The 19,122-nt window shown below is 33.8% G+C and overlaps 1 protein-coding gene across 1 annotated transcript in view; it reads left to right on the plus strand.

Moving 5' to 3' along the window:
* LOC149412209 (tetratricopeptide repeat protein 39B-like) overlaps positions 1–19,122 on the plus strand; it is an 82,357-nt gene that overhangs the window by 37,778 nt on the left and 25,457 nt on the right. Inside the window, exons 2-3 of the mRNA XM_089645758.1 lie at positions 16,624–16,698; positions 18,559–18,693. Coding sequence (XP_089501884.1) covers positions 18,583–18,693 — 111 coding nt within the window. The 5' untranslated portion in view covers positions 16,624–16,698; positions 18,559–18,582. The remainder of the gene's footprint in view (positions 1–16,623; positions 16,699–18,558; positions 18,694–19,122) is intronic.

Here is a 19,122-nt window from a genome sequence, read left to right on the forward strand (position 1 = left end):
TTTTTAATTTGGTGCACAAGAGTTACTACTGCTCAGGGGACTTGTTGCATCCACCGATCAACTTGTATTGATTATGGCATCCCATTTGTTAGGACGGGTTGTTTCGGAGAATTTGAACAATTCATCAAATTTTAACGTTCATTTCCGGGTTCTGTGAAAGTCCTATTCAAGTTCTGTTATTATATCATTATAGGCTAGTTGCTTGACAAAACTGAAATTAAAACAGAACTTTAAAAAATCTTTCCCAGAACTTGAAAATGAATGTTGAAATTTGATGAATTGTTCAAATTCTCCGAAACAACCCGTCCTTAGACATTGTGAGACTGGAGGAAGCTTGGGTTTAGAAGATAGGATGAGAATGATTGGCTGTTAAGGTCACTAAATACAGAGGGGGGCATCTCACACACCATTTCTTTGGATTCTGAGAAATGGTCCCTCACTTGGGCGATACCGAGAGTAACTTCCAATCAAGAGACATTGAGTTAAAATGCTTACACTAAGAAGAATGAGTATTGCTAATTTATTAAGAATCTCTTCAAATTATTAGTAATTCAGTTATAAACGGGATTGCAGGCTTGTACTAATGAATTATCACAATGTTGAAACACGTGTTCTTAAAGGCCTGCAATCCCATTTTAACAGAATTACCAATAATTTGAAGAGATTCTTAATAATTAGCAATACTCTGTTTTCTCCGTGTATGAAGAAGAATACGAAAAAGCTTATAAAATATATTTCAAACGCAAACATTAATTCTAAATATCATCCGTGTTCTATTGTAGATACTCGTATAAATGATGTTCTAAGTAGGAGTACAAACTAATTAGGTAAATCATAATTAAGACGACTTGACGTAATTTTGTGCAGTATGCATTGTGAGCAAGAAGTCTCTGATAACGCGTTCCGGCTTATCTGCATTTTACATTATTTGTAGAGATGTGCCGATTATGACTTTCGCCGACTAGCCGACTAGCCGATTAGTCGGTTGTAATAAGACCGACTAGTCGGCCGACTAGTCGGCTAAGCCGATTACGGTTTGAAGCAGAAGCTTTAGTCTTCTTACATCATAATTTACCCTTAATTAAAAAATATAAGTAAGTTATAAAAAATATAAGGAGATTATGATATTTTTGGTTGTCACAATTGTGACTTTGATTTGATTAAATTATGTAGGTATGGTTATAAGAAATATGTTTTTTTCATTTTTTTTTTGTTTTTATCAAACAGTTCATGTTTAGAATTTTTTGATATATATATAAAATATATAATATACATATATTACTGTGCATCTTGTACATACAATCTTGCTTTAATACATATAACTGAGTTTGTTAATTTAAAAAATCTACTTTTTATTTTAATAATAAGAAATACTTATAAATGTTCATTGAAGATAAGAAGATATTATGTTGTTTTTTATGTTAATTAGGATAGGTACTAATTTTGTTCAATAAATTTCATAATTATGTTTTCTTTACAAGCAAGTAATTTTAAAAGCTGATTACCAAAGGAAAGATTGCTTTACATTTTTTAATGTATAAGACTGATTATAAAATAAAAAAATAATATATAATCAAGGTTTTTATTTCATGTAGTTCCCCACATTCATATTATTGAGAAATACATACAACGTAAGAAGCCGGATAGTCGGCGCTCTTTGCCGATTAGTCGCCGACTAATCGCCGACTACAATAGTGGCCGGATAGTCGGCTTTACCGACTAGTCGCCGACTAGTCGGAACATCTCTAATTATTTGTTCTTATCTGTCATGAATATCAGTCACAGTAATGAATTTTGTTTAATCATTAATTTCATTTTACCACACGTGCAATGTCATCATATTAATTATAACAATACATTAGATAATTTAAATTAATAACTCACCGCTGCCTTGTTCGGCTACTGAAATATCAGACTCCCGGCTTAAGCCCCCGAATTCCCAATTTCTACCGATTTATAACTAGTTTCTCTTTAACTCTTTAAGTTTTTAAGTTCTAAAAAAATATATGTTATTTTCGAAGATAATATCTACATATTTGTTAGGCCGAAACGTTAATTATTTGAAATTAACTCGATAGAAAAAAATCGTAAATCGCAAGCTCCGATAATTATTAAAAACACGTTTTGTTCTGTTATTTAATATGTTATAGGCATGAAAAAATTCACAGCGTATCTTTAAATGAAACTCAAGCATTTGTCGAGAGATTTTTGCCTTATTTCAAACGAGTCGTGTTTTATTAAATATTTTCACCATTTTCGCTTAATTGTTATCGTTTTTGATATTAGCGCGCTCCCTCTAAAATTCGTATTTACATATCTCCCTTTCAAATCATCTTTTAACGCTTACTACGGGGCCATAAGGCGAAGCTATCTTTATATCACTATTTTCGATTAATATTTACCACGAATCTGTTTATATTATGAATAGGTCCCAAAAATTATCATATTATTAATGCCAAGCATCGTAAGTGACAAATATAAACAAATGATTCGCTAAATAACTAGACATAAAAACGTAACCGCCACTATCCCCAAATCAGCGTTCAGTGTTTAATGCAGCAGCAAGGCTCATAACCGGGGTTTCAAAATATTCGCACATTTCAGAACACCTTCGTAACTTTCAAGTGCCCTGAAAGAATCCAGTACAAACTGTGCTGGATGGTGTTTAAATCCATCAATGAAATGGCCCCACCCTACATCTCTGAACTATGCGTCCCGGAAAACACTGGTCTGAGGCAGTCAACTCTTAGATCAGCACCATCATCAGCTGTAGGCAGACTGATAGAACCTAAGCGCAAGCCAAATACTAAGTTTGGTGATCGCGCTTTCGGAGTATCTGGGCCGAAGGCTTGGAATAAACTCCCTCCGGAACTAAGATCCATAACAAGTCCAACAGAATTCAGGTCTAAACTAAAAACTTACCTTTTTAAGCTGTCGTACCCTTAAATTAAATATACCATTCCTAAGAGAAAGTCCAATTATATTCAATTTTTCAATTAAGTCCTAAATCCTGTATCTAAATTTCGCCAATAAACAATTAGATAATGTTAATTAAGTGTTAATCTCAAGTGACCTACCAGGTAAGTATTGTACTGTATATTTTCTCCATAAATAGTTAAGTAATAACATAGATCACTGTAGAAATGTATTATAAGTTTGTACAGCGCCCTTGAGGTGATTTTGCACAAAAACGGCGCTATACAAGTCATCCAATTATTATTATTTATTATTATTAAATAAAGTTCGGTACAGTACATTCCTTAAAAAAAAGAAGAAAAATATCGTCTGCCGTAAAAATGTATTTCGTCGGTTACGATCTTTCGTTATCATGGCGAGATAAATATATCATTTTATACTGGTGCATTGATCCATACTCTTAGATTGCAACAACCCTTGAGGTGATTTTTCACAAAAACGGCGCTCTACAAATTATCCAATTTTTTAACTTCCGATTTAGTTGTCCGGGTTAAATCTACCCCAAAGGAAAAACATAACCCTTCCACTCACTTTTCCACAAATGATCATCTAGTCAATCAACATTATGTAAGTGCATTATATAAGCAAAATAAATACAAAACAATACAAGAACAACACGTCAACTCACCAGAGATCGAATGGGAAAATAATTCACCGACTCCAGATATTTTCATATCAGAGGGTTCGGCTCGGTAGAACTTCTAACAGGGCCTATAAATCCTACTGATCCCTCATCATAAATATTTAAAAAATCTTTTGTTATCCTACATGTATTCAAAATGACCGACTTTTGCATCTTTATATATAATTTTTTTGATAGATCTAATACGCCTAAATTTTTAATTAGAGAGCTAGGTATAATGCCAGTAGCCGAAATAACGAATGGTAATATTTTTATAGTCTGAGAATGCCAAATTCTTTTTTTTTTCATTTCCTAAATCTGTGTATTTTCTTATTTTTTCACTAACAGATTTTTGAATATTACAGGAATTTGGAATAGCGTCATCAATGATATAAGTTATTTTTTTAAATTTTGTCATGTAAAACTATATCGGGTCTATTATGACTAATCGCTCGGTCTGTTAGTATAGTTTTATCATAATATATTTTATAAAATTCGTTTTCTAAAAATGAATTTGGTTCGTGTTCATAATATGGTACTACATTACGGCAGTCAATCAAGTTATGTTTAATTACCAAATTTTGGTGAATTATTTTTAAAACTTGATTGTGCCTAAATGTATACTCGGACGGTGCTAATATAGAACATCCCGATATAATATGTTCTATAGTTTCCGGAAAAGCCAAACATTTTCTACACAAATCATCAATTTGATTTGTATCTTTGATTATATGCTTTCTATAATTGTTAGTATTAATGACTCTATCCTGAATGGCAAGCATAAATCCTTCTATTTCTGCGCTCAACTGTCCAATACTCAACCATTTGTTTGACGAAATTTTGTCAACATACGTTTGGTTGAGATAATTGAAGTGTTTTGCGTGTAAAATTTTATTTGACCAGGAATCTAATAATTCCTGGTTGGGATTTATAAAAATGTTGGCATTCTCATCGTATAAATTTAAAGGTGTAATATTTCTATCTGCCTTGCAAATTATTTTGTGCATTTCTGAGCTATGAGCTTTCCTATGGAAAAAAGTTCTTAGCATTTCTACCTGATTATGTTTCAAAGAAGTTATTTTGACTATACCTCTACCTCCTAAATTTCTAGGTAAATTAACTCGTTCTATAGCTGAATTTGGATGATGGCAATTAAACTTTGTTAGCGTAGTTCTAATTAATCTTTCTAAGTTATCTAAATCATTAGACCATTTAATTATGCCAAATGAGTACGTTAATAGAGGTATTGCCCAAGTATTTATTGCTTTTACTAAATTTTTAACAGATAGATTGCATTTTAAATTTTTCCTGATCCTAGTTTGAAATTTAATCCTAATATCATTTTTAATACTAGTATGGTCTAATCTATTTGATTGTGGGTATCCTAAATACTTATAAACCTCATCCCTTTTCATACTAGTAATTTGGAAATTTCTAAATATACTCTCGTCCTCTATTTATTATTATTATTATTAACGGGCGAAGACAATGTCAAGTGTTCACGCGCGCGGCGGGGTTAAATAAAGGTAGGGGCATCTGTGGGTGGTGTTCGCTCGGTGCCCGGGAGCCTCCCTCGGCGCCCCACCTGTTGTTGGGTTCGCAGTTGCGATTCTCTCTTCGAGCCGAGCGTAGCCTCTCTCCTGGACTCCGACTTCGCTCAACTTGCACTTGTGGTCCGAACAAGTAAGTTTGCATGTTACAATCAACTAATCGTCCATTAACTGTTGTAATCATGTCTGTCATGTTATGATGCTATTATAGCGAATTTTGCAATAATTAAAGTCGTTATTGATAGAATTACTACTACCTAAGATAAAATATTATCATAATTATTATTCTATGCGTCGCGAACACTGAAGTTTATTTTTAAACTTCCGATTTAGTTGTCCGGGTTAAATCTTCCCCAAAGGAAAAACTTAACCCTTCCACCCACTTTTCCACAAATGATCATCTAGTCAATCAACATTATGTAAGTGCATTATATAAGCAAAATAAATACAAAACAATACAAGAACAACACGTCAAATCACCAGAGATCAAATGGGAAAATAATTCACCGACTCCAGATATTTTCATATCAGAGGGTTCGGCTCGGTAGAACTTCTAACAGGGCCTATAAATCCTACTGATCCCTCATCATAAATATTTAAAAAATCTTTTGTTATCCTACATGTATTCAAAATGACCGACTTTTGCATCTTTATATATAATTTCTTTGATAGATCTAATACGCCTAAATTTCTAATTAGAGAGCCAGGTATAATGCCAGTAGCCGAAATAACGAATGGTAATATTTTTATTGTCTGAGAATGCCAAATTCTTTTTATTTCATTTCCTAAATCTGTGTATTTTCTTATTTTTTCACTAACAGATTTTTGAATATTACAGGAATTTGGAATAGCGACGTCAATGATATAAGTTATTTTTTTAATTTTGTCATGTAAAACTATATCGGGTCTATTATGACTAATCGCTCGGTCTGTTAGTATAGTTTTATCATAATATATTTTATAAAATTCGTTTTCTAAAAATGAATTTGGTTCGTATTCATAATATGGTACTACATTACGGCAGTCAATCAAGTTATGTTTAATTACCAAATTTTGGTGAATTATTTTTAAAACTTGATTGTGCCTAAATGTATACTCGGACGGTGCTAATATAGAACATCCCGATATAATATGTTCTATAGTTTCCGGAAAAGCCAAACATTTTCTACATAAATCATCAATTTGATTTGTATCTTTGATTATATGCTTTCTATAATTTTTAGTATTAATTACTCTATCCTGAATGGCAAGCATAAATCCTTCTATTTCTGCGCTCAACTGTCCAATACTCAACCATTTGTTTGACGAAATTTTGTCAACATACGTTTGGTTGAGATAATTGAAGTGTTTTGCGTGTAAAATTTTATTTGACCAGGAATCTAATAATTCCTGGTTGGGATTTATAAAAATGTTGGCATTCTCATCGTATAAATTTAAAGGTGTAATATTTCTATCTGCCTTGCAAATTATTTTTGTGCATTTCTGAGCTATGAGCTTTCCCATGGAAAAAAGTTCTTAGCATTTCCACCTGTATTTATTTATTTATATTTATTTATGTATCTATGACTTTATTATTACACAATTTTTGTAATTAAGATAATTTTTTTCTTTAATTTTTCTAGCCAAAAATAAAGTAAACATATTTTCAATGTGCCGAGTATGACGTAGGATATTTTTTTACATAGATATTAGTTTTAATCAGGATTTGTTACGCTTGAAGTTTTTTTTAATGTTACGTCTACGTTCGATGTCTTGATAAATGAACGTCAATGATTGTTACATATTTATATTTCCAGACAGCAATCCTGAATTATATTATTTATCTATAAATATAAATATCTATTTTATTTATTATATACTAAAACATACAATTACGGAATAACGAATCTTTGACTGTTCAACTGAATAGGTTTCCCGTTTCAGGATTTCAAATCGATAGGTTCAGTTCGGTTCTATGATAACTCAACACAATGACAATTCAACACACTTTTAAAAAGTGATATAAAGTCATTAGAAACGATGAAAAAAACATTAAATTTAACCTAACCTAACCTACTTAACCCAGTTAATAAAGTTTTTGTTTCATCACTTTCCATGACTTATATAACTTTTTAAAGATGTGATGAATTATCATTGTGATGACTTACATCACTTTTTAAAGGTGTGTTGAATTGTCGATGTGTTGATTTATCATGGAACCGTTCGTCCCATCTCAGAAATTTGTCTATTTTATATTTACTTGAGTAAGTTCACATCATCGTGTATTTTAATAACTATACAAACATACATATATTGTCCGGAAAATAGTGGCACAAGCGGGGAAACGGAGAATTTACATTTTATTTATTTGTAGTATAATTTTATTCTGATATTTATCGTGTCCGACGTTGAATTTTTAAAAAAATATTCTCCACGGGGAGAAGGATTACTGGCAGTTTTTTTAGAGTTTTTCGCAGCGTTGATCCAGCTCCAAGAGTTTTTAAACCCTTTAGCTGCCGAAAAAAATTCTTTGTTTATTTTTTTAATAACGTAATTTTTAACATTGTTTAATGTTATATTGTATATTAATTACTACAATAATGTGCAGTCCTCTTCCAAACACAAGCTAACGCTTCTGTGGAACAATAGTAATCAAGTCTCTTAATATGTAAAAAACAAATATAAATACGATTATATAATATATAACTAGCTGACGTGTACCCAGCGTTGCTAGACTTTTCTCTACTTTCAATAAATATAATATATGTATTATATACCTATATAAATATATAAACCTTCCGGAAAAAAAACTCTAAATAATAGTGAAAACCCTATCAAACTCCGTTGCATGGAAGAACTAAGCGCACAAACAGACAGACGCGGAGAGTGACTTTGTTTTATACTATTTAGAGATACCAATGTATTGTCACGATTACGAATTTACACTTTGCGTATTTAGTTCAATAAGATCTGGGATGTTCCCGAACGTTCCAGATTATTCCCGAACATTCCACAACACTCCACAATGTTCCGGGATGTTCTTTGAATTTCGAGGAATGCTCTCCAATACTCTCGAATGTTCTTGACTGTTCTAGAAATTTCTATAGGTTGAAATTTCCAGCCCTTATATCTTAAAAAATACGCCCTTCAGGTAAAAACGGGAAACTTCTTCATGGATGGGGGATAGAAGGCTACCACACCATATAAATCCCTCGATCGTACCGGGATTCGTTTCTGAGTTTTAGCGGCACGCACATTGTGCACTTACTTTTATAATATTGATATATTGATCGATTGATTACTTTACAATTTAAGAAAAAATAAATGATTCAGAAAAAATTCGGTTTGTAGTTATATGATTTTACAGTACCTACGTACTTCTCAAACCTTCTCAATGCAATCTTTAAAGATCATGAAGCCAGTGTAGTCAACGTTGTAATTACATGTGGCCTTGAGATGTGATGCATAGAAACACGATATAATAGGTGAGGGTTACATAGGAACTTTTTGCATGTCCGGAAGCGGTTATTAAATGAGTTAAGAAATAAATAAGTGTATTAAATTATTAAATGTATGTTTTTATACCTTCGCCTGTCAATAGCATTGTTGTAAAGCGTTATTATACTTCTCATACTTCCATCACCAAGCCACAATTATTGTGTAATTAGCTATTAATTAACTTTGCAACAATCAATTAAACATACATATTTACTATGGAAAGATTATTAATCATTTAATCGTTAATTTATCTATGAAATAAATTGGAAAAACACAATTCAATTGTCGTTTTGATAAAACTTACTAAAAACAGAAATAACATAATAAAAAACAGAATAGTTACACGTACTATGTGCATGTCAATTTTATCTGATTCTCTTTATCTGATTTTTTGATTCTCTGATGTAGATGTATTCGTTCGACTTTTAGATCTAGGTCTAATTTTTCAACAATCACTTCACTGGGGAATCAAACACGAAAAGAAAATAACCGTCACGAAACGCCTCACAGATGTGAAACATTGACATTATTTTTTATTGAAGGAAGTAAAAATGAAAGTAAAATAAGTCTTTATAATTTTAATCAAATAAATCATTTCAAAATTAAAAATATCATCATTTAGAACAGACCCATTATCAATTTTAGTGAGAATAGAAGCAAATGTAGCGAACAGAGTTATGGTCGAGTCACGAGGCTAGCCGAATGAAGAGTCGTTCCGTGCAAGAGCGTCGTCCCGTCTTGTCACGCAGCAAGCGTCTGTTTTACTCCCCTAGGCGCAGCAAAAGGTGTTTCACGTGATTTTTGAAGAAGTTTTAATTCCTGGACCTAATTTAAAGTATTTTCCAAATACGTATGTCCCTACGAAATGATTTACCTTTCAGCTTTCCCTCTCCATATTTTATCGTAAGCCGATTGACTTACCAAAATTTTGTGTTCACGTTGTTACAATTGAATCATTCGAATCTTTCAAATTCTCCTAGAATAAATCGTTCAACGCCGATTTATATATAAATTTTGCACATCCGTCGTTTTGCGCGTGTTTGTACACCCGGAAGTTCGCCAAGGAGCAGATGGAAATGCAATTATAAATGGTAGGTACGAAACAAAAGGTCGCGAGTGAATTTGTTGAAGAGCCACGGCAAGTTGGTACTAGATCTACCTACCCCGGAAGCTGGGCTAAACGAATGGAAATAAAACTGGAGTAGGACTTTTGTTAATCCGATTCCAAACCGTTGGATAGAAAGAAAAATATCATTTTTTTATGCTGCGTATACGTATATACGCCGAGCTGAACCCCAACTTATGGGAAAGTAACAAAACAATCGCAAATGGCGCGAAACGCCGCTTGCAGTTAATTCGTTCCTATCCCGTAATTCATGGAACGGTTCGCGTTTCGGTTCGCAAATGTATACGTATCCTTAGAGGTACGGTGAATCATCCTCCAACTAATGTTTAAAAAAAACTCATGGAAAAGATGTCTTGTTTAAGGCGATGCCATACGTAGTAATGCAAAATGATGTGTTTTTGGTTTGAAAATTTGGTCGCCTATAATAAATGTTTCTGATGCTTTAATTAAATACTGCGAGTAGAATACATATTGGCCTTTGAAATAATCGAGTATTTTTTAGATAAGTCTTTTTATAAGCCCAGAAAAAAATAATGTAAAGGCCTATGAAAACTGCTTTAAAGTTCAAAATCTCCTCCTTACGAACTCATTTTGGGTTATAATTTTATGTATAATGTGACAAATTAAGTTATTTATAAAATTATCGAAAAAAAACGTTTAGGCCTGAACATTCACAAAATAAAATAAAAGGCACTTTTTGGCCATGTTTTTTTCTTGCATAAATCAAAACAGTCGGATGGTGTTAAGCGGGCATTTAAACCTTATCGCCATCTACGTAAGGGCTGTTATTGATAGCGGCTCAATTTAAAATATTACACGACGTAGTGCATCGCCTTAAGTGTTCATAACTTCTCTATTATTTTCTTAGTGCCAAGAATAATAAAAAAAGTAATTATGTGGTTTCCTGTAAATAAATAAGTACGTACTATGACTTTTAAAAATAGAATTACGACATTTAAAATGGAAATTTTGCAACATGCTTCTTTACAACTAAATAAACGGGGTGAAATGCAGATCACGCCAAACTCTGGGAATTGAATAAAAATGCACTTTCTAGATGAGAAAAGTGTGTAGAAACTCATTAAAAAAAGAATTAAGGCGCGGAAGAATAAATTGAAGGAGATACAGCCGATCAAAGTTTAATAAAATTGCACTTCGCGATCTGAGGGTAATATTCGGTTTATGGGAGTATAACCGAAATTGAACTTGATTTAGACTAATTTAGGGCTGGGGAATCCGAATCTGAAAGAATTAGGTGGGGGTCGGCACTATTAACTGAGTTATAGGGTTTTGAAACTTCGTACGCGATACATAGGAACCATGTTTTATTTATCAATTATGACTTAAGAAAATCAAATTAGCAACTATTTACTTTTGAAATTTCAGTAGTGCCAACCAAAAAAAGAAAAGTGTTGCCATATAATAATAATATTTTTTTACAAAATAGGTTAGGTGTTTAGTTTGGGTTAGAGTAGGCAGAAGAACATGGGAAAAAGGTATTAGAATTAAATCACAAACCAGTCTATACAAACCTAGCGTAGCCCACAAACTACTTGAAAACTGGGATATAACTCTAAAGGGGACGCGAGCAGGCGTTATTAAAGGGGCAATTTTGTGTAACAGGAAATAACATGGAAAAAAGGTATTAGTATTAAATCACAAACCGTCTATACAAACCTAGCGTAGCCCACAAACTACTTGAAAACTGGGATAAAACTCTAAAGGGGACGCGAGTGGGCGTTATTAAAGGGTCATTTTTTTGTTATAGAAAATCACAGTTAGGTTAGGTTATATATATACATAAATTAAGTATTTACAAGATTTTAAATAATAAACTACCAATCTGGCAAATGATATTTAATTTTCAGAATTTTCCATGCATTGATATTATTATATGGCAACACTTTTTATTTTTTGGATGGCACTACTGAAATTTCAAAAGTATTACAAGTTTTTAATTTGATTTTCGTGACAAAATATGGCGGCGGACTGTCCGAATATGGTGATAATATCAGATCGCGAAGTGCAATTTATTAAATTTTGATCGGCTGTATCTCCCTCAATTTATTCTTCCGCGCCTTAATTATTTTTTTAATGAATTTCTACACACTTTTTTCATCTAGAAAGTGCATTTTTATTCAATTCCCAGAGTTTGGCGTGATCTGCATTCCTCCCAATAAACGTATTTGAAGGTTGCGAAACGTCAAACTAGAATAACATTAAAATACATTATTTTAGTATGCTTTGATAATTTTTTTATGGTTCAAAATACCATAAAAACGAAATGCGAAATGAAAGTGGGGCAATGATTTTACTGGCACACTAGGGGTTAGTGGAAAATAGTGTCAATTGTCAACTTTGATTTTCTCGAAAAAGTGAGTCAGGATACCAAGCATAATACCCACTCGGTTATAAAAATATGTACAGTTTAAAGTCATTAGTTAAAAGTCTTATTTGTAAGTTACTCGAAATTAATCTTAGTTATAAGCCACTAGTTATAAGTCACTAGCTATGAAACTTAGTTATAAGCATAGACATATGATAATTCCTATGTCTGTGGTTATAAGCCACAAGTAATAAATTACTACTGTAAGCGAAAGGAATAGATTAAGTTGTTATGCGCCCTTGGAGTGATTTTACCACGTAAACGACGCTATACAAAGAATTCAATCATTATTATTATTATTGTAATAAAGAGTACGTCTTTAGTTAATTCGCTTTGTGAAAATGTGTGTGTGGGTAGATTTTTCACTTTATAAAAAAATAATCGTTTTCTTGTAGACAAAACGCAGATAAATAATTTGGATAGAAATCTGTAGCGATGGGTGGAATCATCCAGAATGTCTCGCCGATAGTAAACAACACGACCTACCTGTCTACGAGTACCTACTTGCGAGTGAACTACCTACTCGCGACGTCTAGAGCTACCTACGACGATACGTTGCGAGTTGGTCTAGCACATTATGTCTACACAAAAACAATAAAAAAAAATCATTTTTAGTTATACATTTTTATTTGAAAATCTCCTTACTAATACACTGCATAGTGTAGGTACTACAACTTTATTTTTATATTAACTCCACACAGGAGGCCCTGAAGAAAATAATTTCCCTCAGGGCCTATGTCATCTTTGGGGATGCTGTGTGGAGGGTCTTTTTGTGGAGAGGAAGGAGTGAACATGGGTCTTGAAGAGTCCCATGTTGTAGGAGGGAGGAAACACAGAGGCCGGCAGTTCGTTCCACAGCCGAGCTGTTGAACTTAAGAACGAATCGTAGAAGCGACCCGTTCTCATGTGACAAATGTCAACCGTGTACAAATGTTGGGCGCGCGTTTGGCGTGTATCCCGACTACGCACCGGTGCCGAAGGGATCAATGACGCTAGTTCCTCAGAGCATCTTCCATTGTAATACCGATAGAACAAGGACAGCATACCTACCTGACGCCTGTGCTCTAAAGATTGCAGTCCGTTTGTTAAGATTGGGGAATCTATCAAACGGACCGCCCGTTTCTGCACAGAGTCAAGGGTTTTTTTTTCAGTTATTTAAGGGCTCCGGACCAGAGATGGCTGCCAAATTCGACAGTAGGGCGCACTTGCGATTTGTACAGGGTCAGCAGTTGTGTACTATTAAAGTATCTGCGGGCCCTGTACAGTACGCCCAGCTTCTGAGAGGCCAACTTTACTCTGGCTTCGATGGAGCCCCACGTACCTGAGCTGGTCACTTTAGTTACACCAAGCATATCAATGGAAGGCCTGTTCGGAATATTGCTTCCTGCTTAACTGCTTCCAAGAAATTTGTTCTGCAGTTTCAAGAACTGTCTTTGAGTATTTAGGCTAATCAGTCATTCATTTTCTTTGTATCCTTACCTGTTCACTTTAAATTAACTTTTTTGTTTTTATCTCTGAATTGTATTTGAGGAAAATCATTTTTACGATTCACTTACGGTTTTATATGTGAATACCGCTCAAGAGACCCAACTCCGAACTGTCCGAAGCAAGTGGGACTATGGCATCCTTGATCGCAGTATGTTATGAGGCTGAAAGACTTGGGGAAGGGGGGAGGAAGGTTGAAAAGTATCCTGATGTTCAGATCTGGGGGCCTACTCACAAACCACAAGTCACAAAACCGTATAACCCTTCCCTTGCGGTGTTCAAAAATTCCACGTCCTCCGTTGCTATACACTCGGTAAATATTTATGAATACCTAAAATTTTTAACCCTTTTTTAGTATATTTACGATGTTCACTCAGTTGACAGTACCGGTAAGGAAAGGTTAAATTACGAACTCACTGGTTTGTTAACACGAAAGAAACAAAGTAGGCCCCCTGATCTGTTCGGCTAAAGTCATTTAAATAAACTTACCTATTCTGAATGGTGATAAAATGCCCTTCCTAAGTATCAAACCGTTTTTTTCCTCATGAAAAATATATACGTGTTCTTGGCTTAATTATAGCTACAGATAAACTGATTTTTCACAGTTGCAAATCTGTGCAAATGACACTGCAAATATATATATATATATATATATATATATATATATATACAGGGTGTCCGGTGGTAAAGTGCAGTAACTTCGGGAGGTGATTCTACGTGATCGTAGGAGTAAAAAAGATTTATAAATTTTTCTGAAATTCCAACTTTTAGATGTACTTTTAAGCTAATAACGAAAAATTTCTCCGACGTGCCTAGACGGCATTATTTTTTTCGTCGTTGCCAAATCTACATCCCGCGCCCCCCCGGTAACTAATCCCCGCTACCCCCGGCACCCGAATTCAGTCGGTCAGCTGGAAAACTGTCCCCCGCACCCCCTCCTGCACCACCGCTATTAGTAAATCGTGCTTTGAATGTCATGTGTCACAAAATTTGACGGGCGGAGTAAACAACTTTGAAAATTTAATTTATCTAAGAATTTTTTAATTCGTTCACTAGATTTATTGTTTGTTCTCTGCGAACTTTTCATTTGGTTTGAATTTTTGACAGATGTGAAGAGAACCCCGTACAATTTAGATGTCGGTACGTGTTTTAGAGGTATAATGGTTATGGTGCTGATTTTATCAAAATAAAATTTTATAATATTCTTATTATTATTATAATTTACAAGTACAAGTATATTACATTGGATTTATTAATATAGACGTTGTACATTATAATGATTTATGATCAATAAGATGGATCAAGGAAAAAAATATTTATGAGATGTAATATTTTTGGTATGCCTCGTTATTCTGCTGTGTCATTCGTGTGGAAAACGTTCTTTTTTTAAAAATGATTTTCGGCTATGTAATCATTGTTTTTTCTCACCTATAAAATTATGTCCCGTCTTTCCGGTTTATAAAAAAAGGTCTGATTTTTCGGATTGAAATTTTCAAAAAATCCCCAGGGTTTCAAAAATACGATTAAAAAAATAATAATAATACAGAATGTCTTAGAATATTTTCCTTAACCGGAAAAAAAAAATAAAAAATATGATGCAAGTGGCCTATTAGTAAAAAGCGATGAAATTAGTTAAGTGTTCAATGAGTTATTAATATTTTTTATAATAAAAAGTGTAACGTGATTTTAGTGCAGTTCTCTTTTTGAATTTGGTAAAATATCAAAACATACGGCGAACTCTGTGTTGTTATTGTTTACAATTCACATGCGGTTGCCATGGATACGCGCCACTCACAAATATGCAACGTTGCCACGTTCACACTTGCGAATTTATCGGGTAAGTTTGCACCTACACTATGGCTTTTTAGCAGGTATGTCTTTTTGTATGAAAAATAAAAAATTGGAATTTCGGAAAAAGTTACTTATATTTTTTACTCCTACGATCATGTAGAATCCCCCCACGAAGTTACTGCACTTTACCCCCGGACACCCTGTATATGCCCAATTGTTTTATTTATTTGTTGCGAAGCTTTAGTAAAGTATGGTGGATACAAAGTATTTTATTTTCATTAAAATAGTATTATATTTATTTATTCATTTCACGCCCATTAAGGCTTTTACATACATATATATAAAAAAATATTTACGAAATTATACATGAAAATAGTGCAGGAAACGACTATTAAAACAATTGCAGAAAAATAAATATAAACTCAAAATATCACTCAACTTGATCTACACAGCATGCTGGCACAAAACATAAAAAATCCAAATTTTTTTTTTCTGTTTCAGTTGACAAAATTATTATATGTTAGTCAAATCAAATTAAATACCTTTATTAAAATATTCCACTACTTGATGAAAAAAACTTCAATAGGGTATGCTAATATATTGAAATTGATGTACCAAATATATCAACAACATCGTAGTATTTGTTTCCTAGCTGTTGAATCCGTCGCATAAGAGTGTGATATTGGGACGTTGACATAGAATTGCTACAATAATATGGTAGGTACTGTCTTGTAACTGATCTGCTTGGAGTATGAAAAGAGATTACATATAATAAATGAGGGGTATCAAACATTGAATTAATGATTTTATACAAACAGGTTAAATCGGAAATAATTCTGCGATCAGATAATTTTATTAAATTTAATGAACAAAGTAAGCTATCGTAATTTAGGTTTTCTCTAGGAATACCAATTTTGAAATTTATGTATCTTAAAAATTTATTTTGGATTCTTTCAATCGCATGTGAATGAACCTCATAATTTGGGGACCAAACCGTAGAATTGTATTCTACATGACTCCTTACTTGTGACATACCTATATAATGTTTTTACAGTATTTACATTATTGAAATCACTAGATACCCTTAAAATAAATCCCAACATTTTCAAAGCTTTATTGGTTATTATTTCAATATGCTTATTGGTTATTATTTCAATATTCTTATTGGTTATTATTTCAATATATTTGACGTATTGTTATTTTGTTTCAGACTGAGGGCTGGCTCCATTAAGCATCCGCAGCGAATGTTAGATTAATCAAAACTTCAGTTCAACAAATTCAAAAGGTGAGACGTAATCTTGTTTTGTTTGTTTGTTTGTTTTTTTTTTAATTTTAATTTTAATAACCCCAAATAATCTCAACTGCACGAAGGGTAAGGAGATGTCGCAGAGGAAAGTTTGAAAGTAGGGAACACTGCTAAAGTCACTTTAACCAACGTTTGGATTTTGAAGGGTACTATTTCACCACTGCGATACTGAGAGCGTCTATCCGGATTTGAAATACGATCTCGGATCTTCCGCTATCTAAACGTCTGCTCTAACCACTGAGCGTACGCGTCAATTTCAAGCTGTGGTTCTCCAACACGCCTGATGTTTGATTCACCTTAATTATAATATATAATTTATTTACTGTCGTTATGTTTCAGAGTGGTTGTTTAGTATTGAAACAGTTTTGGATAATAGCTACCATTTTTCCCATCACATCTACTATCCATTTCCTTCCTTAAAAACAGCCTTACCCACATTGGAAAGAAGAAGATGTTGTTGCACTGTAAATTCAGTATCAGTATTGGTATTCGTGTCGTGTGGCAAGCAGGTGTAATCGTCGTGTCCTCGTGAATTGGAGGCGTATATTCACATGTTTTGTGTTCTGTTTGCAAATATCAAAATCATATCAAAGATTATCTCAATTTGGAGGAAATTTCACCCCGTGAACAGTGCAAGTTCGTCGAGAGACCTACTGCCGGGATTCATGGGAATTCAAGTAGGCTGTTTCCATCACTCCACATTTCCCATTGATTTTCAAACCCAATTGATTGTGCTTTATACTGTCGTATCCTTGTTGATTTGGTTCACAGTCCATTTCCGTGTAATAGAATACGGTACAGTGGTAGATACTTTAAATATCGCCCTCGTACAACTATTAAAAATCAAAACATGTTGCTTCAAATGGCTTTAACGGTGTTTAGTAACATATCTGAATATCTCGATACTTCCTTACATTTCTCTCCCCGTATAGTTCCCCACTCCACTATTTTCCGCCTCACAAAGTACCTCCATTGTTGAAGTCTCTGGCACACTCACTGGCTACAGACAGTTTACACTCTTCAAGCTTCGCCAAACGCAAGAAAATAAACCAAATACGAGAGTGTTCTTTTACTCGGAAAGAAAATGTAAAAATTTAAAATACTCGTACTTCCACACAAACTAATTGATTTCATGTAAGAAAAAAAGAAATAGTAGCGTGCAGTTTTTTTTTTTTTTTGAATTTAGAAATTAAATAAAGTAAACTACATTTTTTATTCGGTGCTTAGGCGAGATTAGCAGTAGTATGACGATGTTGGCGACACTTTTGTGCGCACGATTTCACACAAGGTTTATGGTACATGTCTCATGTTTCTATTATCTATAACTGCAGGGTCTAACAGCAGGTACCCGAAGAATTTTAACCAGCAATTCCTGAGCACATTTGGAGTAAACGACGGACCACGTGATACGCGCTCCGTCTCGTCTATTACCATGCTGATGGAACGAGACGGGGTGCATATTACGTGACCCGATAGGCTGTACCCAAGTACCCAGTGTTGACGTGTGTTGGATAAATATATATTTTTAGAATACTTCGGGTGCGTGCTGATACACCCTGCATTTTACAAAGAAGAGAAGTGAAGATGAACCCAATCTAGTGTTTTTTAACCCTACCAATATTCATAGAAATTTGAAGAAACAAAATAATACCGCTTGATCTTCTGAAATAAAGCGAAAGATATTCCTCATGGCGTGTATTTTTTTCTGCAAGTTTGCAATAAATTCTGTAAATATAATGACAGATCCCAATTATGCTGTTTTGCTTGAACCATTATTATTTTGATAACTTTTAATTGTCAGACTATCTACCATTTGTGTGTATTTTTTTCCATTGATAGGAGGCGTGTTATCTAGTATTCACCATGAACAAGGACAATGGAGACAAGGAGCTGCGATCGGATGGCGCAGTGGCGAGCGTGTCGGCTGACCGCGACTCTGTCTCCTCCTCCGATACCGAGGAATACCCTGACGTGGTTAGTCGCCTGAATACATATTTATCTGTTTCTTCTATTATCTTTAATTATCGGATTCTCGCATCACTTTCCAAATTCACGAGAATTATTATTAACTGCGAACGTGTTGTGCTATTTTTTTGTCTTGTTTATTCCTGATCTCGGGGAGGGTGTTGCCATCCCACGAGTTCTATATAATACACAGAATTATATTAAAGTAAATACAAAAATATTGTAAAATAAGAAATAGTACAGAGTAATAAAGTCAAACTTTTAGACATCTACGATATCAGGAATTGGCTCCATCACTTGTAAATGGGACCCTGCCAGAAGTGGGGTGCTGCCATCTTAAGCGTTTTTGCTCGTGGCTTGTCGCGTTCTATAGCTGGTGATCTGTTTTCTGATTTCTGGTGCCAGGACAACCTTAAAAGCATTCGGAACGCGATGTTG

Source organism: Hesperophylax consimilis, chromosome 23 (assembly GCF_061612785.1).
Source record: "Hesperophylax consimilis isolate HC1 chromosome 23, BYU_Hcon_1.0, whole genome shotgun sequence".
Lineage (NCBI taxonomy): Eukaryota > Metazoa > Arthropoda > Insecta > Trichoptera > Limnephilidae > Hesperophylax > Hesperophylax consimilis.